This window comes from Pteropus vampyrus, unplaced genomic scaffold (assembly GCF_000151845.1).
Source record: "Pteropus vampyrus isolate Shadow unplaced genomic scaffold, Pvam_2.0 Scaffold20, whole genome shotgun sequence".
In the NCBI taxonomy this organism is placed as follows: Eukaryota; Metazoa; Chordata; class Mammalia; order Chiroptera; family Pteropodidae; genus Pteropus; species Pteropus vampyrus.
This window is the reverse complement of record NW_011888801.1, coordinates 14,828,014-14,847,740: the sequence shown is the minus strand read 5'-3', so window position 1 is coordinate 14,847,740 and position 19,727 is coordinate 14,828,014. Positions and strand designations below refer to the sequence as shown.

The 19,727-nt window shown below is 43.7% G+C and overlaps 1 protein-coding gene and 1 pseudogene across 1 annotated transcript in view; both read right to left on the bottom strand.

Annotated features, from left to right (window-relative positions):
- The window catches only part of CHAT (choline O-acetyltransferase), a 46,179-nt gene that overhangs the window by 10,299 nt on the left and 16,153 nt on the right, over positions 1 to 19,727 (bottom strand). Inside the window, exons 8-11 of the mRNA XM_011355411.1 lie at positions 6,756 to 6,925; positions 4,320 to 4,420; positions 3,306 to 3,434; positions 665 to 787 (exon numbers count right to left, since the gene is read on the bottom strand). Of these exons, the coding sequence (XP_011353713.1) occupies positions 665 to 787; positions 3,306 to 3,434; positions 4,320 to 4,420; positions 6,756 to 6,925 (523 nt within the window). The remainder of the gene's footprint in view (positions 1 to 664; positions 788 to 3,305; positions 3,435 to 4,319; positions 4,421 to 6,755; positions 6,926 to 19,727) is intronic.
- On the bottom strand, positions 13,592 to 13,710 carry LOC111736601 (annotated as a pseudogene).

The following is a 19,727-nucleotide window of genomic DNA, read 5'->3' as shown; positions in this document are numbered from 1 at the left end:
AATAATATAATTTGATTTGCATATTTCCAAGTTTACACTTTATGAAGACAGGATATAGTGAGCAAGAATGGAGGGAGAGACCCCTGGGGAGTGTGCTGCAGTTGACTAAGCATGAGATGGCAGGGCCTTGGGAGGGGCTGATGGCAGTGGAAGTGGAGGTGGAAGGCAGAGAATGGGTTTGAGAGAGACTTGGAGGATGAGAGATGGGGACAAATCAAAGATGAGTCCAAAGTCTTTAACTCAACCCACTGGAGGATGCTAGTTCCATTTTCTTATCTAGGTCAGAAAGCCGGTGGGGAGATGGGGGACATGTCACAGCTACAGGGGCCCAGGTAGGCTGGGTGAGATCAGGAGGAGGAGCATCTCCTCAATTTGATGTCCCCATCACCTGCCTGGCCCTAGTTAGCTCTGTTCCTGTCTTGTAAGCTCTGTGTCCTGGGCCATCACTCACTCGACTGACTGACTGTGACATCCTTACTTCTCTTTTCTGAGGTTGGATTCATACCTTGAAACCCAGTTAGGTGGCACCTCCTTCCATGTAGCCTGCCCTGGTCATCCATCTGTCCTCTGGGCCCCCAGAAAGTTGCCCTCCCTACAGTATACTTCTATACTCTAGAGTCTAGAACAGCTTGTCAGTTAGCCTACCTAGGAAGGCTTTGCTCACCTGTAGAAGGCCAGTTGGAGGGCCACCTGAATAAAAGCATCAGGGCTGAATTTCTGCTTCTTAATGAATGTTTTTCCATAGTTGTCAAAGTTATAAACAGTGAAGTCCAGATTCTTTACTATTCTGTGGGAGAAAAAGAAAAAATGCTTTTATTGCATGCAAAATAGAATTCACAAACCACAGAGTCTAATCAAGTTTCTTCAGCCTGGTCTATGTCCTAGCACTCTGGAAGTTCAAGACACAGCGCCTTACTTCCAGGAATAGATTGAGGGTCAGAGACAGTTGTTGACATTTGGAAGTGGCCAGATCAAGGGACTTTGAGCTGAAGATGAGGCTTGATTGGGCAGGATGGTGGCCCTGCTCTGGGGGTGGAGGGAGGTGGGCCTGGCTGAGGGAGGGTCACCAGGGCAGGAGAGTCATTTGCATAGGTAGAGAGAACACTACCCACAAACAAAATTCTAGAAGCCTGCTGCCCATAGAAGGAGGCCCGAGAGAAGCCATTTATTTGACCTGTTTGGGAAGGTGTGCTTAGTATCCCTATGGATTCTTTTGGCATTTTGGCCATCCTGCCAAATCCACAAACTCTTTGTCCAGGGAAAAGCCTGTTTCTCAGATGGCTACAAGCAGCATCTCCTTACTGAGACTCATCCATGTTGTGCTTTGGAAAGGAAAGTCTAGAGCCTGGTCTCTAGTCAGTGTCATCCCAGCAAAGGCTGCGTGTCTGGTCTTCACTGGTGACTAAAAATTCATTATACCCAGAAACTGCTGCTGCAGCTTCCATGACATGCCCAGGTCTTTGCGGCTTACAAATATTGTCAGAGCAAAAGGAAGATTCCCTTAGTCTATACTGAGACCCATGAGCACTGGTCTCTCCCTTCCTGCCCCCGAATCATGACCAGTCTCCTCCTCCTCAATGAATTTGGGGTCTGGGCTGACAGCCTGGTGGAGCAATACCCAGTAAGGTCCACACCATCCGTCTAGCAGCCATGCGTGAGTGCAGAGCCCTAGTGGGGCAACCCTGGCTCCCCACTCACATACTTTCTCCCTCAGGACTCCATGCTTCCTGCCTGCCCCTCTTTGAATTATTCCTCCTGTTTCAGGTGAGCTTAGCTCTCAGTGGGGCCACGCCAGGTTCTGGAGACTCAGCAGGACAGAGAGCCAGTTCCCATTAGAACTCACTCCTCAGTCTGGCCTGTTGACCCACTGTTCCCAGACAAGCTGAGCTCATGGTTACCACAGCATCCTGGAAACCTTTTGCCCAAGCTTTGCCCACCCATTTCCATGGGCAGCTCAGGACCTCCCCCACCTACAGGCCTCTCTCCAGAAGGAAGAGCTGGAGGCCTCAGGATTAAGTGGGGAACTGGTCTAACCCTTATAAGTGAGCAGGCTCCTCCTTCCTCTCAGGGCTCACCAGCGTACTGACTTACTACCCTAGTGGCCTGCTTATCCCAAGAACAGCTACGTAAGATTGAGATATCAGCACCACTTTATGGGTAAACACCTACAGCCTCTCCCATCCTTCCACAAAAGCTAGTCAGCCTCCATAACAGCTTGCAGTGGACCTGTCCTCCGTACCCCTCAGCATCTGAGCCCAGCCACACTCTGTCCAGCTCAACTACCCTAGTTTCACAGTCTCCTCTATGGCTCCCCAAACCCCTGCACAAAATCCTCTAGAGCTCCTTGCAGCTTTCAGGCCCTGTGATGTAAGGAATGTGAAGCTCTTCACAATGTGGCCCAACTTCCCTTCAGTGCCCCAACTCTGGCCATTCTCTCAGTTGCTGGTCTCCAAAGCAGTCTGGATCTCTTATGAACCTACCCTTTCCCACAGCTGCCTGAAACACCAACTCGTCCCCATCCTTCAAGGCCCATCTTTGTAAATCCTTCCCTCAATGTCCTGGCAGAGTTCAGCCCTCATGTCCTCTATGTGTTCACATCTGTAGGTCTCTCTCTGGTTTATTGCATCATACACCTTAGCTCTGGAAGTCCACTTCCTCTGCTAATGGAAGGAGGACAGGCCCTATGACACATTCATTTCTGTGTCCTCAGAGCCTGGCACACACTAGAGCCCTGCACATATGGGTGAATGAATGAATGAATTACTCACTCTCACTTCCTGAATGAGGGAATGAACAACCAAGAATCAGTTGTCAGCCCCTGGTTCCTTTCACACCTTGCCACTGCCAGGACTCCCCCCTAAGAAGGGCCCACATCTGTCCCTGGCCTTCCTGCCCGAGTCCGTTAGGGCCTGAACTGTTCTTAGGAATAAAGGCCCCTTTGTCAGGTTGCAGTGAAAATTCAAGCAAATTGAAATAGCTTGGATTCAAATGACCTATTCAAACCAGTTGTTTATTACTTCCTTGAAAGCAGGGGATGATTTCCCCACCTTGACTCTGCTCAGTCAGGTGAAACCTATGAAAAAAAAAAAAACTCCACATTTGCATTTTATGGAAATAATGGATTCTTCAGCAAGGTTATTTTCCTGAGAGTTATAACTCTCCTTTAGTTTGATTACATTTCCATGATAGGGTACGGGGGCAGAGGAGCTGGGGTTTCTGGAACCTTCCTAGGTGTCTCAGTAGCTGAGGTGGGAAAGAGTGACTCATGGAGCACATCCCCAAAGGAGACTTAACCTTCTTCTTACCGCTGAAGTTTTTCTGCAGAGGAGGCTAAAAGGCCTTGAATTTCTGGGGAGCATTTCCACCTCAGTCTCCTGGGGGCCGGCAGCTCGCTGACGGAGTCAGCTCGGACCAGCTTCTTGCTGCTCCTCATCCTGCAGGCACAAAGAAATGACCTTCTATGGCCCTGTGTGCCAGAAAGCTAGGGGCAGCATGTTTCTCTGCCCTCTGCAGTCATCTCAGTTGCTGGAAGTTCAGTGGGTATGTGCTGCCCCCCATCCCCTAATCCACTGCAGAGAAGCCACCCGAATTAGCAAGTGGTAGAGCCAGGACTCCATCTAGTCCACCTAACTCCAAAGCCCATTATTTCTTTTCACGTTTTCCTGTTTGACTGCATTATACCACTAACACTTATAAAACATTTGGAGAGAAATTGAAGCAAATGGTGCCGTGCTGTCTATGAGAGTTGGTTTGGGTTTCAGAGATCTTAAATCTCTTCCTAAATCATGGAAGAGATTCAGAATGTAGATCAGGGAGAAGTTTCTAGAAGGAGAGAATGAGCAAAATTGTAAATGAAGAAAGGAACTTGGTGTATTTAAAGGACAGAGAAGCCTTCTGACCAGCCATCTTAGAAGGGAGGGAGAGACTCAGCTAGAGGGGATGGAAGGAGGTACAGCTCTGAGACCTTCCCTCTATTCTGGGTCATCAGTTGGCCCAGCTCAGACTCAGAACTAACAACAGGGATTGATCTGAGCTTCCCTGGACCGAAGCAAATGTTCCTTTTTAGCTGAGAATTCTTTGCCAAGCCCCTCCCTAACTGCCCTAAACTTGGCAGAAGTTGGTCCCTTCTGTCCATGGCTGATAAAGTGTATGATGTCTCATTAAACCTGGTTTGCAAATTCATCTTTTGCTAATACATTTTCCAGACTAATGTAGGCCCCCATGGCCACTCCAATTTTTCTTGGCCTAGCTTGGTGGGGGCTGGGCAGTCTGGCTTTGCCTCCACTGCTGCTCTGGAGGGGTCCTGCCTCTAGACTCACATATGCTTGAGCAAGTGCTCCGTGCACTGCACCAGGACGATGCCGTCGAATGGAGAGTGTTCACACACCACGCCGCAGGTGCCATCCCGGCCCACCACAAACTGCAATGAGGAGGAGAGAGGTGACCAGGCCTTCAGTAGACTCTGCGTTTCACACCCGCCCCATGGCTCCAGGGTAGGCCTCCTGGCCTCTCAAGGGACTTTCTCCTCAAAAACACCAAAGTATGTGATCTTCTAAAAAGATCGTTACCAGGGCCTGAGAATGTGGGTGTCTCAAACAGATCTAAACTATGTGACCTCCTTTTCAGAAATGATCTGGGCAGTGAAGATGCAGCCCAAAGTTTCTTGGCTGAAGTAGCCCAGTGATTGCTGACAAGCTTTGCACACTCTCCCCAGGTCGTGGGCAAATCCTTTCAGCTTCTGTTAGTCTTGTCTTCCCCTCTCAGTGTGTGTCAGGGCCACTATATTGTACTCCGTTGTGTGATGATGTGTTTGATGACCCCTATGTGTTGATTTTATTCCCAGGATCTAGACCAGTGTCTACCCCATAGTAGGTGCTCAAGAATTTTGTTGAATGACTGAGTGAAAGATAACAATTTAATTTGAATGGCATGCAGATTCCTAGAGAGAAATAAAACCTCCCTTGATGAGAATGAGCAAAAGGTGTGCTGAGGGTGCCCCATTAACTGCTGCATGGGTTTTGTGTCAGGGACCTGAATTCCATTTCTGATGTTGCTGCCTGCTAGCTGGGAGAGCTTTCACAAGACACTTCAACTCTCTGGCTTCAGTCGGCTTGCCTTTAAAATGGATCCATTAAAGCTGGTACACAGGATTGATATAAAGACTAGAGAGAAGGTATATGAAAGGATCACAAGAACTGTAGATTACTCGTGATTTTTTTCATGACCTTACAAAGGCTGTATTTAGCTGACTTGGAAAAAGAACATACTCAGTGCATAAAAGAACTGGAACAAAGTAATAAAAATGAGATTTGATTCTTAAAGCAAAACCCGAATGAATTAGGGTCATCTTGTAACCCATCCAACACAACATCACACTCAAGAGTTACTAGGCCACCATCCCAAATCAAACAAATAAACAAGCTATTGAAATCTTTTCTGGGGCACACCTGAGATGACTCCATGTCTCCCCAATCTCTCACATAGTTGTCAGTTGCCCAAAGCTTTACTCCCATTCTTCAAACTTCCCATAGAGTTTCTCTCAAAACTCATCCCTACAGACTCTTTTCTCTCTCCCTTAGAGTCCTCTACCTTTCTCGAGCCTTTCTTCACATTCAGAGGCCATCGGGCTTCTCCAGCTCACCTGCTAATCTGTCCTGCCTTGAAGAAGAGCCCAGAGGTGTGCACAGTCACCCATGTGAGGCAGGAGGGAAGCACTGTGCCCACTCACACATTAGTGTTTTTCTGTCCCTGTCATTAAAAGAAATAGAGGCAAATGGTGCCTTTTAAAAACTGCTACAAAGCTTTACTATGTTTCAGGTCTTGTACATCCATTATATCATTTCACTCCCACAGCTGCTCCGTGAAAGATTACAAGCCATTAGCACTGCTGGTGGAGGCTGAAACAGCCAGCACACCAGCAAGAGAACTCATCAGAAATTGCAGAATCAATATGCAAATCAATAAAAAGGATAACCTGCAGAATGTACAGGACAGAGAAAGAGAAAAATAAGCCCAAAAACGCTTATCAGTGTGAGTGATGCTAACCCAAACACAGAGATGGTCGGCTACTATTTAATATGGTCATTGTGAACGTGTAGTGGCTTTAAAAATATACAAGATTAGATTCAGGATTGGCATGCTGGGGAAAAAAGAATGGAAGAATAGGAACGAATGGTCCAAACTCGACCTCATCCCCACCTGTGTGAGTGTTTTTCTCCAGGTCAAAGTGAGTGTCTTGTTTCTGGCTTGATGTCATAGGAATGAAAAAAATATGAATTCCTTTATTTCATTTTATGGCTTTTCTTCTGTGGAGATGCTGGGTTGCTCTACTTCTCAGAAATGGAGGGACATGTGCTAAAATGGCCAGACAAGGGCGAAAGAAAAGCTAACATATCTGGACATCAGATGTGATTCTTGCTGAATGTGTTGAGGATTTGTTCGGTGGGAGCCTGAGGCATGCCCACTCCTTACAGTGTATGATGGGAGATGGAAAATGAGCCCCAGGTCCCACCCAGAGAGTTCCCTGGCCTGGCACAGGCTGCAGAAGGTTAGGTAGTTTGAGTTGGGTTTAGCCACTTGCTCTTGAGAAAAGTCCTGGCCAGTTCATAGGTTCATACCAATGGCACATCTCTAGTCACTTCAGCTCCCTTGGCCCCACACGCAGCATCCTGGGCAGCAGAGGCCAGTGAGTGAGTGTGCCAGATGTAAGCACAGTGCTGGCTCGGGCCACTGGCCACGCCGCAGGGGATGCTTACCTGCAGTGACTTGTCATACCAGCGGTTTGCCCCATTCTTGCTGCAGCCTCCACCATGAAGGAGCTGGAGCGCCCTGTTGGTGTCACTGAGCTCCAAGCCCCCTGGGGCATCCAGGCAAACTAGGCAGATGCAGCGCTCAATCATGTCCAGTGAGTCCCGGTTGGTAGAGTCTGCAGGGCAGACAAGCAAAGCCTTAGCACTGCCCCACTTGAGGCCTGGGGTTCCCTCTGCACAGCCCCATATACACCAGAGGCAGGCAGATACACACATGGACACCCAGATCTTGAGCCAGTCCTCACCCCTCTCCTATTCCAGTTGGTGGGCCATGAAGTCAGCCAGACTGTCCTGAGCTTCTGTACTAACCCCAGGGCTCAGCTCATCCTCAGAGTCCCTGCAGTAGTCCCTCCCTCCAGGTGTGGCCAGTTCTGCCTCCAGATGTGTGGTCATTGGTCCTGCTTGACAGGATGAAGGGGGCTGGTGTAGGGCCTTCTCCATGGACGTTAGACACTCAGACCAGCCTACGCCAGGGGAGGAGCTCCAATCCCTTCATTTAACAGCACCCCCCCACACACACACACTAGTACCCAAAAGCCACATCTGGCACATAGGCATGTTTATTTGTCTTGAACTATGATTTTCAAACATTAATTACTAGAATTTAAAATTAGTCAATTTCATATGAATATTTGAAGTAAGAGAGTAAGAATGCTTCTCTCCCTGCCATCCAGCAGTCATGTCGATATAGAGGGCAGATGGAAGAGCCAAGCTGCCCTGAACATGTATCCAGATGGGGGTTATTTCAGGCCTGTGGAACTCATTAGGACAAATAGGTTAAAAGCCACTGAGTTGTGCAGGAGATGTGTCACCAAAGGAACTTGACTCCTCCATGGGAACATTGGGCATGGAGTTCCTCCCAGAATAGAGCTGGGCTGGCCAGATGGGCTGCAGGCAGCCTCCTCCACCAAGCACAAGAATGTTCACAAAGCCTGTCCAATGGGACCCGACCATGGCCATGGCTGGTGCTGCTGTGTGTCCCCTCTCCCAGTCAGGAGTCTTTACAGTATTGATTGTGTTCTTTTTTCACCATCCTATACATGGTGTGGCATCAGGACCCAACAGGGAGGCTGTAAATCTCCCAAAGATCAAGACTTCTGGGCTAGATGCTGTAACAGGATGAGGGTTACTGCCACACTCCACAAGTCCCAGAATATTCTATGCATGGGAAAATGGGGAGTGTGGTATTTGGAGGCAAAAGGGCATCATGTGTCAGAGATTGCTAGTTGCATATTGCAATATCCATTCCCCTTTTAGTCATAGGGTGCCTAGTTTTCAGCTTGGCCTGGGGACAGCCAGAACCAAAGCTACATTGCCCAGCTTCCCTTATGGCTAGAAGGAACCATGTGTCTAAATTCTGCCAACAAGATCTAGAAACATGATAATGACATCTTCCAAGAAACCTCTTTAAAGATAATTAGCATATGCTCTTTGCCCTTCTTCCCACCTTCCATTCTGCGACCTAGAACAGAAGTGTGATGGCCAGAGCTCTAGTCTCCATTTGGAACCGTGAGGATGAGGGCCACGCCCCTGCAATGAGATGGAAGAACACTAGCCATTATGTATCAGCTCTGGCTCACCAAATCTAATCCTAACTTATACTGTTATATACTGGTGATGTTGAGTTCACATTCTTACACTGCAAGAATTTGCTGGAGCTGAGAAGCTGCACCCTTGGTTTGCCACAATCCTCTATCATTTATTTATCCCATTTGGTTGCTACATTTAAATTCCAGGTCCTTGCCCAGAAGCTGTTCTCTTTGTGGGAGAGAAGCATACTGAGGATTCCTCCAAGATGACAGTCAAATCCTTCCCTGTTCCCTTTTGTCCCAGCATCAAGGCACTCACTTGGGTGTCCCTGGCCCTGGGTGATGACTTTTTTATTTTCTGTAGTCAGCCTAGGCATGCAACCCTCTACATGTGCAGCCACATGCACCTTTCAGCTCCTGCCCCTCCCCCTCGCCACCAGGATCCCAGTGACCACTGAGTCAGAATGCCTGCTTTCAGAGCCCCTGGCTCTAGAGGCTTCTCTTCTTCTAGAACCTCAAGCTAAGAATTATGCCCATCATTGATCACAGGCATCTGAAATCTGCCTTCCTGAAGTTCAAAGAATGTATGGGAGCAGCATCTGTTTCTACTCTTAGGCTCAAGGTCCCCCTTCATCTTCTATTTATCAGCCAGATCCTGCCTATGGGTCAAAGCTAAGCATAACAGCGTCTACCCTGGTCAGTGGGAGGCTGAGTCCACACACAGCTTATGCTGCCAGTAGGGGACAACTCCAGGAATGCACCTGTCCTCTTCTCGGACTGGCTAGGGACAAGGGGTGGCTATCGGTGAGGTCCTGTGTGCTCCTCCTACTCTTGGCCTCGCCCTGGCCTCTCTGGGCTGCTCCCTCACTCAGGCATGTGAAGAGTTCCCCTTGCTGTCAGCCTTGAGTGAGGCAATCCCTAAGACCCTGCTCTGGGATTCCTCAACACTTGCTGGGCACACAGATGCTAAGGCCACCTGTGCTGTTCCCTATTTCAGCCCAGGTGATTACTCCAGTTTCATGGAAGGTTTCCACATGTCTTCATGTGAAAGGAGTCTCTAGTTCCCACCCATCCCATTCCTCCCACTTTTTGAAAATCCTGGGGGAAAGAGCCATCGCTCACAGCAGGCCTTCCACTCTGGAGAGTGAGCAGCAAGCCGGCCCATTCTCGGTCATCCATTCCTCCTTGTCTAGAATGAGGGTTTGGGGAGTACTGTCCTTTCAGATGCCTCTTGACCTCTATGGGGCTAGGATGACTCATCACCTTCCACATGGCCTCTTGGGCTCTCCTACCTCAGTCTGATCAACTTCAAGGCTTTGGGCCCTGCCCTAAGGAGCTAAAGGTAAATGAGACTCTCATCATTTTCCTGGAGAAACTTGCTTTCCCTCTGCTCCTTAAGTGTGGTGTAGTCGCTGCATCACACCTTTAACCTAAAACAGTTCCTCCTGCCCATCAGGTAGAATTCAAACTTCTAAACACAGCCCCTGGGCTCCAGGGCTCACCTCTGTTGCCCCCTGACTCCCTGCATGGACCTCACACCAGCCTCCTACCACTCTCTGGACACCTGTGAACAGGATTGTCTCCAGAATAGGGGCCCTTCTCCCACTCTGCCTATCAAAGCTCTGCTCCTAGAATCCTCCTGAACTCTGTAATCCTCTAACAATGCTGGCCCTGTGCCCAGGCATGGTGAGAGCAGCCCAGACAGAGTATCCGCCCTCTAGGAATTCTCATACCTGAAGCCACCTGCTCAGTGCTCTGTCCACCAGGCCAGCCTCACACAGCACTTGGGCCCACTGTATCCTACCTCATAGCATATGCTCCTATAGCTCATGACCCTGCCACTGTCCCCAGAACCCCCATGTTTCAAAAAGTCACTGCCAGTCCAGCCGCAGAAACCCTAATCTGGTCCCCTTTCCCTATATCTGTGAGCTCACATAGGGTGGGGCCTGAGTCATCACCTTAGGCAGACACAAGAAAGTATCCATGGCTTACAATGGACAGATGAGGCTGAGATCTGTGTGCACAGCTCAGACTGGGGATCCAGAAGAGCCCTGGCAGCACACAGGAAAGGGCCATGTCCTCTGGAGGGTCAGAAAACCACTACTTTTGGGGCATAGAGCCTCATGGCAGAGAGAAGGTTAGGGAGGAGATGGGAAAGGATTCCTTACCCTTTGCAAGGCTCCAAACCCTGCCCCTCTCTGCTCTAGTACGAGTCCCTGCCAATGTCCATGGTTCCTGGCCCTGTACCGTGTGCTGTTCTAGGGGTTCCCTTGGGCTCGCAGGCTGGCCAGTGACTTCAGAGCATGGGAGGGCTTAGCCAGGCCTGGGTCAGATTCAAATACGCAGAGAGGAAGGGAGAAGCGTGTCAGGAAGGAGATAAGAGTGCTAAAAAGGTCTGAGGACTGGAAGGTAGACACCCAGGCTTCTGTGTGGAGCTTATGGGTGAAGGCATGCAGGACTTAGGTGAGGCTGGAATGACATTGTAAAGTGATGCTAACCTTTGTTGAACACCTAGTATGTGCCAAACATCAATCTAAGCACCCATACTAATGAATATGGGACACACACTATTATCAGTGCCACTCACTGGTGAGGAGCAGAGAAGATATGTGTCTTGCTTAAGCTTACCCAGTTAAATGGATGGAGCTGGGCTTGATCTAAACTCAATGCCTAGACTATGAGCAGATCGTCAAGGATGGAATGGCAGCATCAGGAATATGGACTTCATTTAGCAACAGCAGGGAGCCACTGGAGGATCTGGGCACAGGTTGATGTGATCAGAGCAGAGTCTAGGATGCTTAGCAGCTTGGGAAGGCTGTGGGCCTGGAAGCCTGCCAAGTGGTCATAGGCAGCCCCAATGCTGCCTACCTTGGCTTTTTCAGCCATGTCCTGGTGAGCTCTAGGGAGCCCAAGCTTGGTATCTGCCTACTGCAAGGTTTCCTTAGGAAGAGCTCCAAGGCCAAAGTGGAGTGAGCAAGTTTCAGCTCTCCAGGAAGCCCATAGGAGTCCAACCAGGATACTGGGGAGCAGGCTTGACATTGCATTTAGATAGGAGAGTGGATGCAATGCACACTCCTTCCTAGCTAGGCAACTTGAGGCAGACAGCAAAAAAGGATAGCTTCTTAGGCATCAGTGCCCCACCCTCCTCCAGACAGAAGAGAGGGTCCCTGGGAAGGGCTGAGCCATCACCACTGCATGCTGGTTGTGCAGGACTTTGGAGCTAAGCACCAATCAACAGGAACCAAGTCCTGGCTCATTAGACAGAGTGAAATGGAAGCAGGACAGCCGAACAGGGATGCCAGGTGGCCTTGCAAATGAACTCCCTGCACACAAGGAGCTGATCGGTCAAATGCTGACAAGTTTATCATGTAAGGCAGAAAATAAACTACAGCCTAATTCATTCACCATGACTCTGGTCCAAATGTAATGGAAACAGGGAAGTGGGCTGGAGGCACATGGCAGGGGCCGTTTGTCTTGTGACATCCTCATCAAGCACACGGAGGCTCTTTAATGTGGTAAATCAATCTTCCTCAAGGAGTCCTTGCTTAATAGTGAGAAGTCTGAGTTGAGTAATAGGAGGAGCTTGCTCTGCCACCCACGCCTGGGGAGTTGATGGCTTTGGCGATGCAGAAATTCCAGAGGATACGAGGCATTGGAGGGCCATGGAGCTTCTGTTAGAGGTAGAAAGCTTACAGACTGTGACTAAGGTGAGCAAAGGCAGAATCAACAAGGTACCTCTGCCTTTGGAGGGCTGCAGAACACTCAGGTGCTATTGTCTAACACACACACACACACACACACACACACACACACACACACACACACACAGAGCCTTCTCTCGGATACTTGCTTCTTCTGATCTATTCCTTAGGAAGGTGGCATTGGGCACATTCTCAGAGGCTTGTAGTTTCTAAACCATTGACAAATGCATTTGAATATCTTCCCTACTCAGATCATATCTCCTTTAGGGGAAAAATCTGCCATCACACATCCTATATACTTCTTTATTCTATGGTTTATGGGGTAATCTTTATGCTCCCAGTCCCCAGAGGCTATGTGATTCTAACAAATGTATTTCTTGCCCAATTAAATCAGGTTCTTGCAAATCAGAACTGCTTTGACTTGAGATACAAAAGCTTCCTTAAAGAGCTCAAGAAAGAAGAATTTCTGCTTTCAGGACGATCAAGTGGACTTTTCTTTATTCCTACCACTAAAAACCCTGGACATTATATTTAAAACAAATGTAGAAGAGTCTTAAAGATGGAGAGAGGAAGGCAGAGTGACTAGGAACCTTAGGACCCAAGGATAGTGGGTTCCCTGGATGTTATGGACTAAACCGTGTCTCCTCCATCCATCACCATATTCATATGTTGAAGCCCTAACCCCCAATGTGACTATATTTAGAGACAGAGCCTTTAAAGAGATAATTAAGGTTAAATGATGTCATAAGCTAATATGCCTGTTATCCTTATAAGAACAGGAAGAGACATAGAGATGTGTATGCACAGAGAAAAGGCCATGTGAGGATGTGGTGAGATGGCAGTCATCTATAAGCCAGGGAGAGGCACCTCAGGAGAAACCAACCCTGCCAACACCTTGATCTTGGACTTCTAGCTTCCAAAACTGTGAGAAATAAATTTCTGTTGTTTAAGCCACTCAATCTTTTGTTATGGTAGCCCTAACAAAAGAACACACTGAGTTTTCTGTTTTACCTGAACTATCCCAGACTTGGAGTTGAAGTAGCCAGCAACCTAAAAACACAAACAAGTGTGAACCTGACAAAAGTTTGCTCTCTTTAACTAAAGGACCAGATAAGGGGCAAGCTAGCAAGACAGAACACTTTTAGATAATGATAACTTACCCCCTCACTCCCATGCCAGCAAAGATTGAGTGAAGAGTCTAGACTTCCATCATCATCACTCTTTAATGAGGCATCTCATCTTGGATAGTTTCAGAGAGGGCATGGTCTCAGATGGAAGCTGGGACTTTCTTCTTCATTAGGTGGTAACTACTATCACAGTTGCTCTCCATACAGCATCAGGAGAGACCATGTGGGGAGATTGAATTCCCACCCCCGACTAGTAACAAGGAGTACCCTCCCCTGGTGTGTCAACGTAGACCACATAAAGAACCAGGACTTCTACAACTACCAGATGTAACAAGGTGGCACCTGCCTCTGCTGGAGCAGTGTCAGAAGAAGTCAGCTAAAACAAAAGATTTGTTTTTATTTTATTTATTTTATTTATTTTTTTATACCTACAGCACCTGGTCTCCGTAGGTGGTCTCCCATCCAAATACTAACCAGGCCCGACCCTGCTTAGCTTCCAAGATCAGATGGGATTGGGCATGTTCAGGGGAGCATGGCTGTAGTCAGGGTGGTATGGCCGTAGAAACAAAAGGTTTAAATAAGGTCCATAGTTTTAGAACATAACACATTCAAGTTTCAATAGAAAAATCACTTGCCATACCAAGAACCAGGGAAATCTCAACTTTAATGAAACAAGACAACTAATAAATGCCAACATAGAGATGACAGAAATGTTAAAATTATTTGAAATTATTTTAAAATTAGCTATCATAAAAATTCATGATCACATGCAAAACAAATAAAAAAAAACAGAGAGTCTGCAAAAAAGTAAAAGATATAAAAAATAAAGCCAAATGGTAATTTTAGAACTAAAAAATATAATAGGCAATATAAAAAGCTCAGTGAATGGGCTCAATGGCAGAATGTAGGGGGCAGAGAAAAGAATCAGCGAACTTAAAGATAAGGCAATAGAAATTAGTCATATGAACAGAGAGAAAATAAACTAAAAACAAAGAAGGAGGAGGAGGAGGAGAAAGAACAGAGCTTAAGGGATCTGTGGGACAAAAGATCTAACAATCATGTCATTAGAGTCCCAAGAGAAGAGGAAAAAGAGCAGGGCAGGAAAGTACTTAGAAAAATAATGGCTGGAAACTTCCCAAATTGGGCAAAAGGCATAAACCTAAAGATTCAAGAAGCTCAGTTAATCTCAAACAGGATAAATTCAAAGAAATCCATACTAAAGCATACCATAGTCAAACTTCTGAAAACTAAAGATGAAGAAAAAAATCTTGAAAAAATCTTGAAGCAGAGAGAGAGAAGGAGATAGAGAAATGACACTTTACCTATAGGAAAAAACTTCAAATTACAGCGTATTTCTTATCAGAGACCAAGAAGGCTGGTGGCACAACCTTTTTCAAGTACTGAAATAAAAGAACTGTCAATGTAAAATCTCATATACAGCAAAAATATCCTTTGGGAATGACGGAGAAATCAAGACATTCTCAGATGAGGAAAAACTAAGGAAGGAAAAACAACATAAAGTGTAAAAATCTTAGTAAATAAATTTTCATTCTCTTTCTGAGTTTTTAAAATTATATTTCACTGTTGAAGCAAAAATTATAGCACCACCTAATGTAGTTTATATTAGAGGAAATATTTATATTAGAGGAAATATTTAAGGCAATTATAAATGAGGGAGAGTAAAGGTATGTAAAGGGTGGTAAATTTTCTATACTTTACTAGAAGTTACAAGATTTCAGCACCAATAGAGTGTGATAAATTATGTATATATAAGGTAATACTACAGAACCACTAGAAAAAGCTATACAAGCAGATATACTAAAACATTACAGATAAATCAAGATGGAATTATAAAATATGTTCAAGTAACTCAAAGAAGGTAGAAAAAAAGCAAGAATGAAAAGCAGAAATGAAAAACAAAACAAAACAAAAAATAAAATGGCAGAGTTAAACCACAGCATATTAATAATTACATTGACAGAAATTGATAAAGTAGATTAAAAAAAATGTCCCAGTTATATGCTATCTCCATAATTCACATCAAATGTAATGATACAGGTTGCTTGAAAGTAAAAGAAAGGAAAAGTATATATCAAGCAAACATTAATCAAAAGAAAGTAGAAGTGGCTATATTAATATCAGATTATGTAAACTTCAAGCAAAGAAAATTATCAGGATATTACATTTTTAAAAAAGAATCAATCAACCAAGAACACATAACAATCCTAAATGTGGTATGTACCAAACATACCACAAAATATTTGAAGCAAAAACTGACAGAACTGAAAGGAGAAATAGACAAATTCATAATTGTATTAGGAGACTTCAACACCCCTCTCTTGATAACTGATAGAACAACTAGACAGAAAGTAGGTAAGGACATAGAAGGACTCAACGATATAATCAATCAAGAAGATCGAATTGACATTTAAAGAACACTCCACCCAACAACAGTAGAATGCACATTCTTTTCAAGTGCCTATGGAATATATGTGTCAAAGTAGACCATATCCTAGATCATAAAACACCCTCAACAAATTGAAAAGAATTAAAATTACACAAAATGTATTCTTTGACCACTGGAATCAAAGTAAAAATAAGTAACAGAAAAATATCGGGAAAAGTTATTTGGAAACTAAACCATACTTTCCCAAATAAAGCCATGGGTCAAAGAGGAAGTCTTAAAATTTTTTTTTAAAAATTAAAATGAATGAAAATAAAAATATACCATATTAAGATTTGTGAAGCCCAGCTAAAGCATTTTCGAGAGGGAAATATATAGCGCAAATGCTGACATTAGGAAAGAGAGAAAGTCTCAAATGAATAATATAAGCTCTCGCCTCAAGAACCAAGAAAAAAAGATGAAGTAAATACAAAGCAAGCAGGAGGAAGGAAATAACAGAGAGCAGAAATCAATGAAATTGAAAACAAAACAAAAAATAGAAAATCAATGAAAAGAAAGCTAGTTCCTTTAAAGATCAATCAAATCTCTAGGAAATCTGACGAAAATAAAAAAAAGAGGGAAAGACACAACATCAGGATAAAACAGGATATCATTGTAGACCTTGCAGACATCAAAAGCTTAATTGAGAAATACTATGAACAACTCTACAGACATAAATTTGACAACTTAAATGAAATAGGCCAATCCTTTGAAAAGTATAAACTACCACAATGTACCAAATATAAAATAGATAATTTAAATAACCCTATAGCTATTAAGAAATTAAATTTGTAAGTTTAAAACTTCTGAAAGAGAAATCTCCAGGCCCAGATGGTTGCACTGGACAATTCTTCCAAATGTTTAAGGAAGAATTAACACCAAATATACACAATTTCTTCTACATATTATAAGAGGAGGATACTCTTCTCAATTCATTTTATGAACCCAGTGCTACCTTGACACCAAAACAAGACAAAATACAAACACACACACACACACACACACACACACACACACACACACACACCCCGACCAACAGACCAGTAATCCTAATGAACATAGATACATAAATACTAAACAATATATAAGCAAATAGAATTAAGTAACATAATATAAAAAGAGTTATACTCCATGACTAAGTGGGTCTTATTCCAGGTATGCAAAGCTGGTTCAATATTTGAGAATGAATCGATGTAATCCATCATATTAACAGACTACTTAAAAATACATGATTATATCAATTGATGCAATGAAAGTATTTGACAAAAATCAACATCTACTCATGATAAAATCTCAACAAGCTAGGAAAAGAGAGGAAGGAACTTCCCCAACTTCATAAAGAGCATCTACAAAAAAGCCTATAGCTAACATCATACTTAAAGGTGAAAGATTGCATGCTTTTCCCCAAAGATCAGGAACAAGAAAGGACACCCACTCTTACCACTGCTGTTCAACACAGTACCACAGTACCAGAAGTTCTGGCCAATGAAACAAGGCAAGAAAAGGTAATAAAAGGGATACAGATCACAAAGGAAAAAGAACTGCCCATATTTTCACATGACATGATTGTTTATGTAGAAAATCTTAAGGAATCTACAGAAAAAAAAGCACTAATAAATGAATTCAACAAGTTTGCAGGATACAAGATAAACATATAGAAATCCATTGAATTTCTGTAAATCAGTGACAAACACATGAACATCAAAATTAAAAATAAAATACCATTTACCATCATGCAAAACAAATGAAATACTTCAGTGTAAATCTAACAAAAATTACAGGACTTGTATGCTGAAACTACAAAACACTAATGAAAGAAATCAAAGAAGCTCTCAGTAAATGGAGAGATATACCGTGTTCATGCATCAGAAGACTCAACATAGTGAAGATGTCAACTCTCCCCAAATTGATATACACATTCAACACAGCTCCCATCAAAATCTCAGCAAGACTTTTTGTAGATATAGAAAAGATTATTCTAAAGTCTATGTGGAAAGACAAAAGAACTATGATAGCTAAAACAATTTTGAAAACAAATGAAGTTGGAGGAATCAGTATATACAATTTCAAGACTTATTATATAGCCACATAACCAAGAACACGTGGTATTGGCAGGGAGGTGAACACATAGATCAATGGGTGAGAATTAAAAAAACAAGAATAGACTCATATAAATATAACCAACTTATTTTGACAAAGGTGTAAGAGTAATTCAATAGAGAAAGGATTCAACAAATGTTGCTGGAGCAATTGGACACCCATAAGCAAAAAAAAAAAAAAAAAAAAAGGCCTGGATATAAATCTCGTTATATATATATATACTACTTCAAAATGAATTGTCAATTTAAATATACAATGTTATATAAAACTTTTAGAAAAAATATAGGAGAAAGTCTTTGGGATCTTGGGCTAGGCAAAGAATTCTTAAACTTGACACCAAATACGCAGTCCATTATATTGGGCTTTTTTTACTCAGTGAAGCATCTTATTAGGAAGATGGAAAGATAAGTTACAGATTGGGAGAAAATATAAAACCATGCATCCAATAAAAAATTTATAAAGAGTACATAAGCAATTCTTAGAACTCACAGTAAAACAAACATACAACAACAACAAAAACCAACAATCTAATTGAATAATGAGTAAATGATATGAAATTATATTTCTCTAAAGAGGATATAGAGGTGGCAAATTAGCAATAAAAAAAAATTCAACATCATTAATTATTCAGAAAAATGTAAATTAAAACTACAATAAGATATGAATATAGACCTATTAGAATGACTAAAATAAAAAATAGTGACAACACTGAATGTTGTTGAAGATGCAGAGAAACTGGATCACTCATACATTGCTGATGGGAATGTAAAATGACAAAGTCATTCTGGAAAAGGTTTTAGCAGTTACTTAAAAAACTAAACATGCAGATATCATATGACCTAGCAATTTCATTCCTGGGTATTTTTCCTGAAATGGAAATTTATGATCACACATGAACCTATGTGTATATGTTCATAGTAGTTTATTTGTAATAGCCAAAATGTAGACACAAATCAGATGTCCTTCAATGGATGAGTGGTTACATCACCCATTGTGATACATCCCTACCATAAAATACATGAAAAGGAATGAACTATTAACATATGCAACAACTTGGGTGAATCTCCAGAGAATTATGCTGAGTGGAAATAAACTAAATCTCAAAAGGTTACATATTGTATGATTCCATTTATATAGCATTCTTGAAACAATAACAACATTATAGAAATGGAGAACAGATTAGTGATTGCCAGGGGTTAAGGAGGGGACAAACAGGAGGGAAGTGGATGTGGGTATAAAGGGGTCATTGTGGGGATGGGAATGTTCTCTATCTTGACTATCTCAATGTCAATATCATGGTTGTGATGTTGACATACTAGAGTTTTGCAAGATATTAGCATTTATGGGGAAAGGATACAGGCAAGATTACATCTCACAAGTGCATGTGCATCTACAATTATCCTCAAATATGTTTAATTTAATTTCAAAAAAGACTGGGGCCAAAAATTGCTCCTTCCTCTGGGCTCTAACTACCCTTCCCACAAAGGCGGATGTTAAGAGCTATCAGACTTCCAGAATCAAGGGAGGGGTGGCGAGTGGAGAAGGGCAAGAAATACAGGAAGAACACCTCACAGCTGCCTTGTACTACAAATACCATTGTGCTGCCTATGATTTCATGGAAAGCGAGGGCCGGAGAGATGGTCACCATGGGAAAATGAAAGGAGAGAAGTGTCTGTAGTCTGTGCTCACAGGGCATGTGGTTTGTGGGGAGACTGAGGGAAGCAAAAGAGCATCCCAGAGTTAATAAGGGTTGGGGTTTCATGCAAGGAATACAGGCTATTCAGTCTGAGGCCACAGGCCACTCTCACTGACTGCATGGACACTGCCCATTCAACAGGTGCACATTTTCAGTTCATCAGGTTTTTCTAGAGAGGTTGTGTTCCCAGAGTATCTCCTCAAATCTAATAAAATTTATTTCTTAGCTAATACCCTCTGCATACCAGGCACCTGATCACTGCTTTGCAGCCCCTCCAAATCCCCTTGGTCCTATCCACAAGGAGGGGCTGCCACCTCCATAT